The sequence below is a fragment of the Hydra viridissima genome, unplaced genomic scaffold (genome assembly GCF_058129835.1).
Source record: "Hydra viridissima isolate aposymbiotic clone 2 unplaced genomic scaffold, HvirCarnegie_v1 scaffold_1, whole genome shotgun sequence".
In the NCBI taxonomy this organism is placed as follows: Eukaryota; Metazoa; Cnidaria; class Hydrozoa; order Anthoathecata; family Hydridae; genus Hydra; species Hydra viridissima.
This window is the reverse complement of record NW_028324300.1, coordinates 38,154,466-38,171,719: the sequence shown is the minus strand read 5'-3', so window position 1 is coordinate 38,171,719 and position 17,254 is coordinate 38,154,466. Positions and strand designations below refer to the sequence as shown.

Genomic DNA, 17,254 nt, shown 5'->3' with positions numbered 1-17,254 from the left:
TGAAAAGTTTACAGAAATAAATGAAGCTAAACATTGAAACAGATTTTGAAGCTTTAGAGATTTGATATTGCATAGGGCTTTCAAACCACCAGAAACCTCTGCTTGAATTTTTTGTTCAAGAATGTTCGTCTACGTAATCGGTAAATAATGACATCATTGTTTGCTTAATTAGAGTAACTCACAAAAAAGTATCCGTTCATATAATCATAGATTAATAAATATGGCGCATTTCAAGAGGAAAATCAAATTCTTCTATGTCAGCAAATAAAGCACGTGAGCTCGAGCAAACAAAAATGCATATCTAACTCAATATCATAAAGAGATTTTTATTAACATGCCAGCATATTTGCAGACATATCAATCATTATTTTGCATTAAAAATTGATAAAATATTAAAGAAAATTATCTTAGAAGTTTTAATTCTAACGGTTTATAAAATTAGTCACAATCTTTGCTCAAGCTATTGCAAGTATTTACGGGGGGGACGTTTGAAAAAAAAACCTAAAGGCTACCTTCGTTTAATTTTTACATAATGGTTATTTGGAATACAATGGAAGAGGGGTTCGTTTTTATTACCGTATGTGTGTATGTATGTGTTTTTATATGTATTCATGTATGTATGTATGTATGTATGTATGTATGTATGTATGTATGTATGTATGTATGTATGTATGTATGTATGTATGTATGTATGTATGTATGTATGTATGTATGTATGTATGTATGTATGTATGTATGTATGTATGTATGTATGTATGTATGTATGTATGTATGTATGTATGTATGTATGTATGTATGTATGTATGTATGTATGTATGTATGTATGTATGTATGTATGTATGTATGTATGTATGTATGTATGTATGTATGTATGTATGTATGTATGTATGTATGTATGTATGTATGTATGTATGCATGTTAATGAAGTAATAACTGTCATGTTGTCGTATACTTTTTTCCCCCTACTTTTAATTATATATTTATTGGAAATAAGAAGAATTTTGGTTGAAAAGTTAAAAGCTGTTTTTAGTAATTAGACTTGTCAACTTTTTCTTAATTTTTCTCATGTTTCAATCTCCACTTGATTTTTCTCATGTTTCAACCTCCACTTGATGCCATCAGCGTTGCTTAAGTTCAAAGACTAAACTTTAATCGCTTAAAAATTATGCAGGATTATCATTGGTGGTGGCGTTCATTTTTGACCAGTGCTTTTACCGGAGTTTATTTATTTGCTTATTCCGTACATTATTTCATGACCAAACTATCCATCTCTGGTCACACTAGCATCTTTTTATATTTTGGATACACCATGATAATGGTATTAACGCCATCAAATTTGATTTAATTGATGTAAAAGTAAAAAGCATATTTGTATTTTTTGTATGGATAAAAAAAATTTACTTTATAAGCCAGGCTATTCTTTCATCTAAGAAAGGCATCCGAATTTCACTCTAAAAATAGACATTCTCTGTGTGACGTTAAGTGATTACAAAATCCTTAAAGAGAAATTTTAATTAGGCGTGGAATTCATGTGAAATGCAGCGTTTTTGAAATTGATAAATATTTACTAATACGTTATTTGTTTTATTAAAGATTACTGAAAAACTTCCCTGGGAGAAAATATTTTTGGATTTTAAAATTCAAGTAAACTAGAGTATGTTTTGCACAACGTAATACGCATTATTAGGGCCGTTTTTGTTTGAAAACGGCCCGACACATTTTTAACTAAAAAAATCCTTTACGGCATCTCGTGCAATTATTTGGTCGGTAAGTCTTTCGAAAACATTCACACGCATGGATTTCGTTCAAAAGAAAGTTTATTAAATTTAAAAAGTTTTTTTGGTAAAAGTTTTTAAAGCGATTGGAGTTTCTGTCGCGTATCATTAAAACTTCATTGCTATGAAAACATTGCTTTTAGAAAAATCTAAGTTTTCTTATTTCAACAGTTTTATAAATACCATTTATTAATATCATATACGAGTATCATATATAAACATTTTTGTAAATATATTTAAGTCCTTTAAGTTTCATTCTTCTTTTATGATTTTTAAATCACAATTTACTCAAATAACATTTCATAACAAAAAAATTGAAAGAAACTTTTCAAAAATTTTTTCCTTCAAGCATTTCAATAAATTTTATTAATGCTCTGAAAGATAAACTGGCTTTTGCATACGTATAATTATTATAATTATTATGTATAATTATTGTAATTATTGCTAAAATTTAAATAAATTAAACATTTGATCGTTGAACTTTCCTGAAAATTCTGATGTGCCACTTTGTGGAATAAAAATTGTGAAGAGTTACCAGATTGATGCATTAGATTGGTTCTTGTACAGTGCTTTATTTTTTTATGTCTTAGGCTTTATCTACATTAACTTTGATTCATTGAGAAGATATCTAAAAATTGATCTCCCATGACCTTCATAAAGCGAATCATGCGCATATTACAAGTTACATAATATTAATTCGTACATTAGCCAAGATATATTATGTATACTATGCAAAGAATGTTTTTGTTTGGGTGAGGCAGCACCCTCCCCTTCCTATTCTCTTCTTATTGCTTCTTGAATGAGGCTATCTACTCGTGATTTTAGCTTTTTTCTTTTTTTTTAAACGAAAAAAGCTAAGCAAAAGAGGGAGGATTTCAAACGGCCAAGGTTGTGCTGAAGTTTATTTGCATCTTAACTGAACCATTTTATTTTTAAAACATTTTATACTTTTAATGAAAATTGAAATTCTTAAATTCATCCATCTGGAAGTAAATTTTTTGGGATGTTTTTGTATTATTTATAATATTTATAATATATTTATAGTATATTTTGTAATATTTATAGACTAAGTTTCGTTAAGTCTAAAATTTTGTTAAGACTAAAATTTTGTTAAGACTAAAGTTTTGTTCTAAAGAATTTCACATAATATAGAAAAAAGGAGAAAAAAAAGAATGGTTTCTACAGGTGAAAGAGTAATTTGGATTATAAGAAGTATTAATTTCAACAAAATTTCAGGATGTTTAAATAATCAAATGTATAATGCAATTTAAGACAAATCCATTTCTTTAAGCCAATTAAAAAAACGACGGACCATAACGTAACTAGGCAAAAATACGCAAATCGAGAATATAGGAACATCAATAAACAAACCTTAAAAAAACTAAAACTAAATTAAAAAAAAAAAAAATCTCCGTTAAAATTGACTTTTTTTTTTTGAATTTCTCATCATTAAATTTTTTTTTTTGAATTTCTTATCATTATATATTTTATAACTTACAATTTAAAAAGAAAACTTTTTATTTTTATTTATTTCTTTATTTCTTTATTTATCCATTATTCTGATTACTTTTTCATTTTTATCTTTAGAATGAGCACGAACCATGCGGCGCCACCAACTTGTTTCCAGCAACTGATGAGTATCCATCAGACAGGTAATTTATTTTATCTTGTAAAATTTTTCTTTTTTTCTTTTTCTTTTTATTTTTTTTCTTTCTTTCAATAAGTAAAAAACACCGAAGAAAAAAAGATTTTAAACTTTTGATAAATTAAAAGAATTTAAAATGTCAAGTGAATAAGAGAAGTGAATATTTACTTTAAATTTTTTTGTAGCAAATTTTTACCATTATAAAAGTAAAATTTGTCAATAATTTTATACATCAGCAATTCGCGCCTCTTTATTTTTACCATTTTAGTAGACAGAATTTATTTTCCTTAATAATAGAAATGATACTAGGGTAAAGATATGTAAATTACTTACATTTTAAAAGTTGAAAACACGATGAGAAAATTAGGGTAGCTGTTTTTGGTTTGGTGTTAGATGACAGGTTTTCTCACCATACTGTGTGACGGTTATTACTTGCCATACGGGTCTTTTTGTTTACGGCAAATTTTCGGCGCGAATAAATCTCGCCAGAATCTTAGGGGAATGATTAAAACTTAATCTATGAAAAAAAAAAAAAAAATTCCTGGTTTTTACTTTTTTAAAAACAAGTTAAATAAAGGAATTTTTAAATTGAACTACTTTTTGTCTTCTCCTTAAAAAAATAAATAAATAAAAAAATTAAGAAAATGTTTTAAAAAATTTATTCTGTGTAATCTCCATTATATACCTCCGTCCTTTTTTCCGCCACCTATCTCTGTCAGCTCTTATTCTTTAAATCTTTCTGCTATTTCAAACTCAAAGTTTGGCAGACTTTCAGATAGTTAAACGTGTGCGTTTCTTTCGTTCAACTTTGTTTTTAAACGCTGTTATCAACTCAAGTTGTTGTTTTAAAAGCTGTGGACTTGTTGCGGCATCATTTCAAAGCTTCCACTTTTGTTTTATAGTACGGAATAGATTTTTCCTTTTTATCGGTGTATTTTACTTGAAGCTAAACTGCGCTCGTCTCTTTCACTTGCAATTGATGGCTGTCCGAACGCTGACGAAAACGGACAATTTTTGTGTCTTAACTGCTGATGGGACGAATACAAGATTTTAGAATATCAAGAAGCCCTGGTATTTGACGGGCTGAAAATCTGTTTGAAAATCTGGCTGAAAATCTTTGTTTATACAATACTAAGACTCGAGAACGGTCGTGATATGCAGTTGTACACGGTGTCATTTTTTAAAGTTACAACTGATTAGAAAATATTTCTTAAAGCATTCTTAGTTCCGTATGATTTGATTACTTTCATATTTGCTCGTCGAGTTTTACACCGGATTTCACACAATGTTGTGGTTTTTACATTCACAAAATTTTGCTTTGTAACTTTGTAAAAGTAAAGTAAATATTGTACTTATAAATAAATTTAAAAGAAAATTTATTACATGATAATTTTACATATTGATAGTTAACTAAATAAGTTCATGTTTAAACCAAAAGTGAATTTTTCAAATCTCAAATTAAATATTCTATTGTACACACTTAAATATTCTATCATAATAATATAATATAATATATATCCATGGCCGCCGAGAGGGTGGAGGGGGTGGAGATGGAGGTGGAGGGGGATAGACGAAGAAGATTCCCGGGGCTCCGTGTGTGTACAAACAAATTTTTTAAAATAATTTACAAAAGATTTAGTTTTAACTTTTGAAAGATTTAATTAACTTTTATTTCTAATTTTCAACGCTTCTTTTGGTCCTGGGTATATAATTGGTCATAATGAGGGCCCCTTAAGAAAAATTCCCCGGGGCCTGAAATTTCTCTCGGCTGCTATGTATATATCATATATTATACTTATTATCATTATATATTATATTTTGTATATTTGAAACTTAACAACTTTTGAAACTGTTTTTAGTTTGTTTTTTTTTTTTTTTTTTGTTTTTTAATTTTTGTTTTGTGTTTTTATTTCTATTTTGTTTTGCTTTTTTATTTTCAATTTAAAAATTTTATACAGTTTAGTATATATATTCCCATAATATTATCTAACATGTTACATTCGGTATATTCACAAAAAAAAAACAAAGTTTTTTAGGTATATTTATCTTTAGTATTAAAATCAGAAGATTCTCACGATTCCACAAGTTCTGTGGTAAGTTTCATGTTTTTGTTTTTTTCTTATTTAAATTGGCATGATTTTTTGACCCAAAATAAAATTTTACGTTAGCGTGCTAATATGCACCTTTTGGTTTTGCTATGGAAAAAAATTAAAATCTTAGAACTTTGGAATTAAAAAAAAGAACATGTTGAACTAAAGACATTTAAGAAGGAAGATACAACTTAAGCAATGTCTGTGCGCCCACCTCTTTTTTTATCTACTGTCTTATTTTTGCGTCCACCTTTTTTTTATCTATTGTCTTATTTATTTACAATAAGGTTTCAAAGCGTTAAATTTTAACTGCATGGTAAAAATTCTAATTACATGGAAAAATTTATTTGACAAATTTATCAAGAATATCATGGAATAATCGTTTTTGGATTTTATCAGTTAAAACATCTAATTTAATTCTTAGGGTAAGGTTGCCAATATTGTACCCCCTAAGATAAAATTAAAAAATGTAGACAACCTACTGAGTAGAAATCTGGATTTTCAATTGGATTTCATAATTTAGGGATTGTTTGTTGTAAAGATGTTTAAAAAGCTCAAAATTTAAAAAGCGTTATGTCTCGAAGAATCAAACTAAAAAAATAGCGCTAAGAGTACAATTAAGGAAACTTTCTTGATTTCAATTACTTTACAGCTTTGAAAATATTTTATGATTTTAGATTTAAGGGATTTAAAGAACTGATTAAAAGGAATGGTTTTTATAAAATTAGAAATTAGAAATATTCTAATATAACATAACATAACACCTAACTCCCCATAATATAATGAAATGAAGTTTTTTATTTAATAAACTCTATGCAACTTGAATTTTTTTTATTCTGGAAAATGCCGAAAACAGGTATCAGCACATATGGTACAATTTTTATTTAAATTGTATGTTTACCAATGGGTTAGCTAAGATTAGAATAGAGGAGGAAGGTAGGTATTAAAGATAGTTATATTAAATAGTGTAAAACAATATATACTATATCTGTTTTAAAAACAACCACACTAAATATTGTAAAATAAAATACATAAAAACATTATTTTTGGCAAAAGTTTCAGATATATTGTGTCTGTTTTTGATTAACACCTGCACAGTCAACATGACACCAGCCTTGACATATTGGTAAAACTGAACTAGAGAGTGCATCTTTTTAAGGACTGTTTGTCAATATAAGAGTAATACTGAAATTTTTCTTTTTTTGTTTAAGTGGTGAAGTTCGTTTTGTAAGTATGGATATTTCTCTAATTGGAATCTCAAAAGGAATTTGCTAAACTTTACACGCATTTTTTAGCGGTCAGAATGGTTGCGTCGGTACAATTTACGCAACTAATCTGACATTCAGTTAGTTAAAAAATTTGACAACTAAAAATAAGATATTTTAAATTCTAGGTATTTATTTTGAATTTAGATAAATTATGCTTTAACATAAATACACTGAACAAATCATATCTTCTACTTTCTTAAGTGAAATACGCTAAGCCATGAAAACCTAAAATAAGAAATCTCCAATAACAAACCAACAAGACCTCACTCTGGCCTTAATACAGTTGGATGACAAAAAAAACAGTTGACTACTTAATTTTATTCAGCAAAGATAAAAAATAAATTAAAAAATTTCTTGTGGGTTGTAAAAATAACGAGTTATGTTAAAAGTACAATATAGACATCGGTACAATATTAGCAACCTTACCCTACGATTAAAACACCTGCTCAATAACATAACACGGGGTGTTTCAAACAAACAGCCGAGTTGTGTGTGTGTTTTTTTTTTTAGTTCTTTGAATACTTATAAAGAACAAGACTATTAAACAGTTTGATTCTTTATAAGTATTCAACCAAATAGTTTAAAGGAAATATAACTGAAGACTTATAGCAGCAAATGAACTCCAAACCAAATCAAACAATCACACAGAAATTACCAATTATTTACCGTTAGTTGCTTTGCCGATTTAGCGGTAGAATGATACCTCTGAATTTTTTAAAAATATTTGAAGACCATAGGGGGAGAAAAATAGACATGTCATATTTCGCAACTTTTGAGAAGTATGGATTTTAAAGTCTGAATGTGTTTTATTCTTTTGTAGGATTTTGTTTTATTATTTCATTGGATATATTTTTAGTATTTTTACAGTTGATTTTTCGATTTCAGTAGCTTTATCTCATTTTCACTCCATCTGTGTGTTTCTTCTTGAATTGTCGATGGCGATCTAGCTATGAGTTAGTTTAATTTTTCAGTCATTTGGGTCAGCCACGTTCATAACCCAATGAAATCCTCCCCCTTTATCTGTATTAAAAGGAAGTTTACCCTCACAGATGAAAACTGCCGTTACAAAATCAAAAGGCAATTGCTTTGGATCGCTGAATTTATAAGGAGTTGAGCTTAGGAATGATGTCTTCATTTTTAGTAAATTAGGTTTAGCTTTTCCTAATTTGTACCACTTTGCGAAAGGTTTAGTTTTTTTTGACACCTTTTTTCTCCATCTTTATGAGGTATTTCCATGTTTGACTCCTGCTTGCTGTTGTAAAAATGTCTAGAATTTCATAGAAGTCCTGAAAAAATATAAAAAATTTTTAAATGACATTACCTAACATTCAAAAACAGTACCAACAGTTACTTACAGAGCTGCAATTTTGGTTTCAAGGTCTTCGTCACAATAAGCTTTTGTCACCAATATTATAATAATCAGCTTTTTAACAGAATATTAGTTGCCTAAGTCTGCTAAAGTTACGAAAGCCTTAAAGTAAAAAAACTATTGACAAAAAATACACACAGTTTTAGAACTGTTCAAATCTAATATAATTTGATTAACTTGACACATAACAGATATTGAACTGACAAACTCAAAAGTTTGTCAATTCAAGTTGACAAACTCAAAAGTTTTTCAAATCAGCTAAATACCTATGTATTTATTTCAAATCAGCTAAATACCTATGTATTTAGCTGATTTGAAAAACTTTTGAGTTTGTCAACTTGAATTGACAAACTTTTGAGTTTGTCAGTTCAATATCTGTTATGTGTCAAGTATAAAAACTCGCAGGTCATTTCAAGTACGTAAATTAAAAAATGAAAATAAACATTTAAAAAATAAATAAGTAAATAAAAAAAAGAGGAAAACAAAAAGAAGTATGCCGATTAATTCAAACACTTTATTGTGTGGGATGTAAAAATTTTCCGTTTAAGAAAAAGATGTTGTTAATCACTTGACATTTGAATTACGAAAAAATTCCCAGTTACGAACTGTTATACATACGAGATTTTAAATTCCAAACGTTTTCGTTAGACATGACATTTTTAAGTAAAAATTCCAAAAAATAGCGTTATTTTGAAAGGCCTGGCGTAAGAGGTCGTTAACAAACAAATATGTAACACATACACAAAAAAATGATAAAATTTTCTCACAAAATTTAATTATTTTTTTTTTATTTACGTTGGTGGACACCTAACTATCACTTAATTAGAATTTGACAAAGTTTCTGTAAAATTTTTTAAAGCAGGAACGTTTACGAACTTGAATGTGAGCTAACGAAAAAAAAAATTCAAGAAAGTTATGACTGACTTTAAAATTTTTACCTATTTATAAAAAAAGAAATAACAGCATGTCGTACCTTCTCGTAACAACGTTATTTCTTAATCTTATGGAACTTAAGGTGGTAGAGCACAATTAAAATACAAATATTTGATCAAAATATGAAAAAAAAAAATTTTCATTCATCTTATCTAAAATTTTATCCTCTTTCTTTTGATGTTAGTATGAAACTGAAACTATTTTTGGAAATGTGTTAAAAATCTACATTTGCAAAATTATTTACCTTAGCAACGCCATAGCAACCACAAACATACCCTCGTTTATTATATACGTTGAGCAAAATTGCAAGCTAATTTGTCTTTTTGTTGTGTCTATCATGCTTTTTATTGTTTATTTATCAACTTTGCTTTTAAAGAAATTTGAATTTTGAGAATTTTGTTTTTCTTTATTTTGTACTTATTTTTGTTTTTTCTGCAAGTTGAGTTTTTCATATTTTATCAAGATTTCAAAACATGATTTTTTCTGATTGAATAAAGCTTTTGTTCTGAAATTTTCAGGACATATTCCTAACAACATTAGAATTCATTTGACAGATAGATTTTATTTAATTGTTTTTAAAACTCATTATTTTTAGTTTTAACTTCTTTAAACTGCTTGTAAATCGTACTAAATTTAACTTATCTTAAAAAATAGGTCATATCTTTACATATAAAAGGACTAATTAAAATTCTATCTGTTAAATGGAATAAAATAAGTTCATTAACAGATCTGCAAAGTTTAATTAATGGTTCTTAAGTCTAACTCAAGTTAACGTGTTTTGAAAACATAAGAATTAGATCTTTATTTACACTGTTTTTGCGCCATTATGGGTTTTTGGTAAAGTTTTTCAAATTTTTTTTTTTTGCAAAAACATTTCATTTCTCTTAGTGAAGCATTTCTGCATATTTTTAAAACTTTTTTTTAAATCTTTCATGAAAAGTGTCTTTTTTGTGCTCTACCACCTTAAAGCTCGTTATGCAGGTGTCTAATAATAACAAAAGAAATGGTTCACTGGAGCTGTTATTTTACTTACTACAAGGACCAATGTCAAACACGAACCATGTCATACAACAAAGCTAGTTTCTGTCTGGAATATGTTGTTTAATATTTTAATTTGTTTTTGAACAAATCCGATTCTTATTTTTAATTTAAAATTACAAAATTAACTTTTTGAACCGTCGTTTTGTCAACATGATGTTAATAAATTGTTAACACCATCTTAACAACATGACGGATTCAGTATTTGATTGGCTTATATTCTCAAATACTTATGGCAGGCGCTGATCCAGGAATTTGTAACTGTGTGGCCACATTTTATTTTCACGGTTTAAATTTCGATAAAAGATTGATATTTTAGCATTTTTTCACAGCATTTATTGATTGAATAAAACGTCGGGAACGTATAATAAGAACCGTTGTAGCCATGGCAGGAATCTATATAGCCAAAATTCGTAAATTACAGCAGACAAATTTAAATTTTTATTAAATATTCCCTGAGCGAAAAAACCCAAAACTAACGTGGCTGCCGTTAAATTTAAATTATATGGCCATTGCCACAATAGCCACCCCTTAAATCCGCGCCTGTATGTTGTTAGTTAAATAACTTTGATAAATTTGTGAAACTCGATCGAAAAATTTGAATAAAAATGAAACTTGACAAGCTTAAACTCGAATTATTTGAAAATTTTTACTATTTTACAATTTTGTATCGAAAAACTTGCAGTCTAGACCATGAAACTCAGAAAAATTGTAAAGTTATTTGAAAAATCAGAGAACGTCTTTCAAAAAGAGAAAAAAATGTACGGAAAAAACGCTTCAATTATCTGGAGCTACTCGACTTTCCTCCCTCATCATCAGTTTCCTAAAAACTCTAATCAACTAATGTTTAATCAACTATTCTTAATGGTTTTCTAAAAACCATCATCGGTTTCAAAGAAATGAATTTTATTTCAAAATAAAATGTTTCTATGTTTAAAAAAACATGTTTTTCATATCTTTTGCTGAAGCTTTTGTCTGTTCACGATAACTTAACCTTGAAAACTCAGAAACTAACAACCTGTTTGCTGTTTCTCTGTTTCTGACTCTGGAAGCCATTGCTCATATCTATCATCCTCTCAAAATATTAAAAAGAAAAACCTAAATGTGACTAAACTGGTCATAATTAGAAATTTTATGCAACCTAGTATAAAAAATGAAACTAACATAGATTAATAAAATAAATGGTTTGAGAATAAAACACAGTTTAAAACTGTGAGCCTATTTTTATTTTATAACATTTTCAGTATGTTTTTTTTTTGTTTTTTTATGTGAATTTGATAAAACAGATTTAATAGAAAAAAAGTAATGAACTAATGAACTTGTTAGTGATAAACTTCAACCTTTAACTCTCTTAATCCAACTTGGTTTTGCTAACCATAACAATGAGCTTAAGGCTGAAATTAGTGGTAATCAGAGCCATAAAAGCGTGGCAAATGTTAGGGACCCCAAATACTAAGAAAAAAAACAAAAAAAAAGCTAATGAAAAAAAAGTCTTAAAAGTCTATCAAAGATGGTTACTCTTTTATAATGTTTAAAAAATTAGAATTAGCAATTTTAATGCACTAAGTTTTTTAAAACTTTTGAAAAGTTTATTTGTAAGAACTTTTTTATGATGCTTTGAAAAAAAAAAAAAAAAAATTTACAGTAATTTATTTTACCTTATCAACAGGTTTCTTTTTTAAATGGTGACTGCGCATTTTATGGACAAGAACATTCATCACCACAGGCTCACTACAATCATATTCAACCAATAACTGGTTATACTAATGGGTGTTCTATGTTTGGCGATGTTACATGTGCCCAACCAAATGTTTCAAACATAACAAACACTATGGAGCATTCATTGCCTTCATGTCCTAGACCAAATAATTTTTCAAATAATCCCCACTTGGGACTGGTTGGTCTTGTATTTTTTATTTTTAGAATGTTTTTGGTTTTTTGTGTATCAACAGATCTTATCATTTTTATTGAAATTTCTGACCCTTGTTCACTTTTAGTTTCTACCCCTATTCATTTTATAGATATATCATCTTTATTGATATTATTGTTAGTGAATGATTTTTAGCATGGACATACTGGGCTAATGCAGACAAATATGGATCTTCCAGATACAACCAACTTTCCTGGAGAATATAACTTTCAACTTTATCTTGGTCCACATACTGATAGCGCTACAAAATCTGCTGATTATACATTCTCTGCAACGCTGAAAAAACTTTATGTTCAAAGAGCATCACAGTGCCCTTTTATGTTTAAGACAGGAAGTCGCCCCCCTGCAAATTCATATGTCAAAATTTTACCAGTATTTAAAGGAACTCATGTTTTGAGTGAGCCAGTAAGAAGATGCTCCAATCATGCTGAAGGTGAAGAAGAAGGTGCACCTTTTTTTTAGCAGATTTTTTTTGGTAGTTAATTTTTTTTTTAACTTTTTTTTTAAGATCCTGCATCAAAAGATGATAGAGTTTTTTAAGATCCTGCATCAAACAATCAAAAGGTTTAAATTAAAATTTAGCAAATCTTTTTTTGTTTTCTAGGAACTCCACGTTACCATTTTATTCGTGCCAGTAATCGTCAGTCTCACTATAATCATTCTGATGACGGCCGTTTATTTGTTACAATGCCATACAGTGGACCTCAAGTTGGTGCTGAGTACCAAGTTGAGCTACTATCATTCATGTGTTTTAACTCATGCGGTCATAGTAGCCATTCTAAGCGAAGAATCGATGTTATTTTCATCTTAGAGTGCAAGTAAGTTTATTTTTCCAGTAAATACAATATCAATGCCATATTAAAATTTGTTAACATTTAATCTCATGGTCCCAATTAGTCTTATTAATTTTTATTAATATTTAATCTCATGGTTCCTTACTTTCATTTAAGCGACATAAACCCAACAATAGCAAAAAATCTATTTTCTTGAAGAGAGAAGAAGAAAGTTGTAAAAATTAAGAAGGGGGTAAATTCAAAGATCATCTCATAATTCCTCAAATACTTGAAGGATTAATTTAATTCTAGTTTAAATACTTATAGATAGATGTACAAGTACTGAAAATCTCATTTAAAAGAGACTTATAGAAACAAAAAGAGAGAACTAATGGCATAAAAAAATGATCATTTAGAATAACTTTCTTCTTCATTGTAGTCTTTTTCTCAATCAATATATTCTTTCCTAATAACTTTCATTTTTTTATGCATTTTTTAAAAATTTTTAATGTTTTTATGCTGAAAATGCACATCAACAAATATTCAAATCAATAATAAATAAATCTTTAAATCTTTAAATAATAAATCTTTTCATCTTCTCAATTTCTTGTTTAATAACTTTAGATATAACATGTTTTGCATTTGGACAGGTCTGACATTTCATTAAATTGATATGAACAGACTTAATGATATTATTGTATGGGATATGAGAAAGAGCTTCTTAATGGCTTCAAAATCTCATGACTAATTTCTTGAAAGGCAAAGACAAATTAAGTATTAGCAGCATATTTTGTAATACAAAGTTATTGTTGTTATGCAATCAGGATTTATACTAATGATCTCAACAAGATTTTTCAATATCTGAAGTTCAATAGATGTATTACAATGGCTTACATTAAATCTAATAGAAGATTGTTTAAGAAAGGAAAACAAAGAGTTGTTTTTTTCATGCTCAAGACTTGTTGTGTCCAGAAGTTCTTTTTTTAAACTCCTTTGTTTATTACTTTTTATTACCCATCTAAATAAAGTTAGTTAATGGTATATAAAGATTTTAGATCACCACAAAAAATGTTTCATACAAAAAGCAGTAATAGCTCAAAAATTTCAGCTATTAAAAAAATAGTTCTGTATATTTTCAAAGCTCAGTTTAAACTAACTAAAAGCCCTAAGTTTCTGCTTATGCAAAATTTTAATATTGTGGTTTGTTATTAACTTAGGCCAAAAACAACCAAAACACTTTGTTGCTAAGGCTGTTGCTAAGGTGGAAATTTTATGTCTTTAAAGATGTTAGAAAAACCTAGTTATAAAAAAAAACAACAACATGAAAGAACACACATTTTCGGAAAGTTCACATATTTTCTTAAAGAACACATATTTCTCTTTTAAACTACACCAATAACAAAAATTTAATTTTTTTTTAAAAAAAAAACTGTTTTTTTACTAGACCACCTTAAAACAACAATAGTAATGAGTTTGTAGGGGGTTTTGTCAATGACCAATAGATATTAAGCACAAAATAAGTGTTGAATACAAATAAATACTAAAAATAAAATAATTATAAGAATTTTCATTATTTTTCAGTGGACATGTACTTGGCCGTCAGGTAATTGAGGTACGGGTTTGCGCTTGCCCAGGTCGTGATAGAAGCAACGAAGAGTCAGGATCACCAAAGTCTAGTTTAACTAAAAGAAACAGAACAGTAAGTGTGAGAAAGAGTGAGAAAAAAAGAAAGCTCTCTAGTAATACAGGGGATCAAGACTTTATAATCACTGTAAGTATTTAAGTAATATTAAAATCTATTTGGAAAAATTGTAATGAAGTCTCTTGCATTTAGAAAATAACTTTGCTTACGTCAATTTAATGAACAGTTTTACATTTAGACAAGTAATCCAGTTTTCTATCAAATTTTGAGGCAAATCTTAGTCACCTTGGAAACACAACTACCTCAAGCTGATACAAGTCTGGCAGATAGCATATCGTTAGTAAATGAATTTTTTTAAGGAGTTTGACTTTTGAGGATGATAAAATGATGCTTTATTTATTTGTAAATAGTTTTGAAAAATTGAAATTTGAGTTAAATGCATTCAGTAAATAAACTCATAACTTCAGCATAAAATTTTATTTCATTACAGAAATTGAATTTTTTGTTTAGGCCCAACTCTTCAATATCAAGTCCCGGGAATGTTTTTAAGGCTTTTCAAGAAATGGAAAATACAGATGATGAAGTGATGGGTTAATTCAATTTGTTTCTTTAAAATAAGCGCGAAGTTAATTTTAAGTCCTATGGACTTTTTGATGTTGCTTTTGTTATTATTAAAAACTTTTTTGGTTTTTTTTTTTTTTTTTTTTTCCTCCTTTTATTTTTTTATTTCTTAGTTAAAACAACTTGTTATTTCTGAGAGCATTTAAAAAAAGCAGGTTGTAAAATTATTTTCTAGCTTTGGTATTTTTATGTGAAAATAACCAAAAGAAATTTATTATTTCTAAGTTATAAGCATGTAAAATTAATTTATAGTTTTGGTATTTTATGCGGACCAGAAGAAGCAATTTCTTTTTATAAAAGAGAATACTTTGTAAAAATCTTTTGAAATTTTTATGAAGTCCTTTATTTTTAGAAAATATTTATGTACCGTGTTAAAAAATTTTTTATTTCCAAACATTTACAGAACTCGGGAGATCCCTGATCGGAAGTTGTCAATGTACAGTGGGACGGGCTCCTGTACTTGTAGCTTTTGCTGGTGCCTTAAAATTAGTTAAAAAAAAAAAAGAAGAAGAAGAAGAAAATCACAAAATGCTGCATTTTTATTATCCTTAATAAGAATAACGGGAGACCGAGGGGGGGGGGGGTTTCAACGGGCAAGTTGCAACAGTGCTGTTTAAAATGATTTTTTTTTTATTTCCAAATATTTTTAGTTATAAAATTTAAAACCTTAAAATTCAAAGTTGCATTTTCAAACATTTTTTTGGACTTACTGTTATCTAAAACTAAAATTATAGGAAGTAAAAAAATCTTTTTCAAACGCGAAAAGCTAAAAAAAAAAGAGAGATTTTTTTAAGGAAATAGTAAAGATGTAATGCATAAAGATAGTTTCATACAGAGGTTTCCAATAAATTTCTTTTGGAGCATTTTTCTTAAGTAAAAATTTATGAAACAATAGAAATTTCAAACTAATTTCAGACTTCTTTTCTGAGGATTTTGCAAACTTTATATTTTGAAAGTATTAAGTTCTTGCACATTTTTTTTTTATCATTTTATTTTCACAATCACAGGATAGCTAAGTTTTATGTTAAAACAATCGATGATGATTAACAATGTCAAAGATAAACAATCGATGATGATTAACATGCCATGAAGATCTACTTTATTACCCTGCAGAAGTTTTTTAAAAAAATCAACGTTGTTGAAAGTAAATATAGTATTTTCAGTTGTATTGCAAATATCCTTTGTCTCCCCAATACTAAAAGAAATTACTTCAGCTTAAAACTCAGATCTGACCATGGTAAATAGTTTCACACAGCGACAGTTCAGTTTAAAGCAAAAAAACTTGGCGGAAGTTCTATAGCCTATTGAAATGCTTTCATCGCTTTTCATTGGTTAAAAGAAACAAATAACCATTTTTGTTGCACTAAAACTCAATGCTCTGAGTAACGAGTTACAAAGTTCAACAAGTCTTTTCTGAATTTCTATTGGTTGTTAACGTGGCAGACCAAATACTTAACAGGTTTGAGGACAGGTCTCTATATTGTCAATCCAAAGATTAACAAGTTTCCACATTGTGAAGTACGTGCTATAGAGTATGCGATTGATCATTTATTTAACCAAAGATTTAAGGGATGAAGCCATGCCGAAATTGATATGATAAAGGATGCTATAGTACAATCCAAAGTTTAACTCAACCTTGATAAGCTCCAAATTTCCAGCTCTTCACCTGAAGAGAATTCATTACAGTTACCTGATAAAGAAGATGCAAGCATTGTTGCTTTGAAACAGCTCTACTGCGAACAGAATAATAGAATGTTAGATAAATATCATTAATTTATTGAGGCTAAGTGTGAAGTTGAATGTGATGTAAATGATTGATATGGAACAATACAACATTGGTATGATAAGTGCGTCCACCTTAGCAGATTAATAAGGAAATTTCTCTTTATTCCTGCCTCTTAAGCTACAAGTATTCTTATCAGACCATATAGAAGGATCAATCTTAGCACAGAAAAAAATAACTGCTAGTATTCATGAAAGAGAAAGTGTTCAACGTACTAACTTTTGTGTAATGAGTACATGACTACAATATAATGTAATTCTGAACAAATTTAAAAAAAACATTTTTTACTCAAAAAGAAAAGATCAACTGAAATTTTTTTGTTTTTTCTTCTTGATCAACACCATGCGTTTAAGAACATAAACCTCTGCTTGGCAAACATTGTAATAA

The 17,254-nt window shown here is 28.2% G+C and overlaps 1 protein-coding gene across 3 annotated transcripts; it reads left to right on the top strand.

Annotated features, from left to right (window-relative positions):
- The first annotated feature begins 214 nt into the window (after positions 1-214).
- LOC145192409 (cellular tumor antigen p53-like) lies at positions 215-15,463 on the top strand. Of its 3 annotated transcripts, none has more exons than XM_090066667.1 (9): positions 215-561; positions 3,363-3,427; positions 5,473-5,513; positions 11,788-12,015; positions 12,184-12,493; positions 12,653-12,866; positions 14,403-14,592; positions 14,702-14,799; positions 14,974-15,463. In XM_090066667.1, exons 1-9 carry the CDS (start codon positions 533-535, stop codon positions 15,056-15,058), a joined length of 1,260 nt encoding a protein of 419 aa, XP_089922793.1. In that variant the 5' UTR covers positions 215-532; the 3' UTR covers positions 15,059-15,463. The 3 variants fall into 3 exon arrangements, with proteins under 3 accessions (XP_089922793.1, XP_089922806.1, XP_089922800.1); XM_090066680.1 differs by having other exon boundaries at positions 14,702-14,803; positions 14,974-15,148; XM_090066674.1 differs by lacking the exon at positions 215-561 and adding an exon at positions 1,669-1,767.
- Positions 15,464-17,254: the final 1,791 nt, after the last annotated feature.

Excerpts from the sequence above, each read along its gene's own strand:
- LOC145192409 (XM_090066667.1), top strand. The coding sequence starts at position 533 with ATGGTTATTTGGAATACAATGGAAGAGGG. Across the intron at positions 12,867-14,402 it reads ATTTTCATCTTAGAGTGCAA|TGGACATGTACTTGGCCGTC; the intron begins GTAAGTTTATTT and ends ATTATTTTTCAG. Across the intron at positions 14,593-14,701 it reads ATCAAGACTTTATAATCACT|ACAAGTAATCCAGTTTTCTA; the intron begins GTAAGTATTTAA and ends TTTTACATTTAG.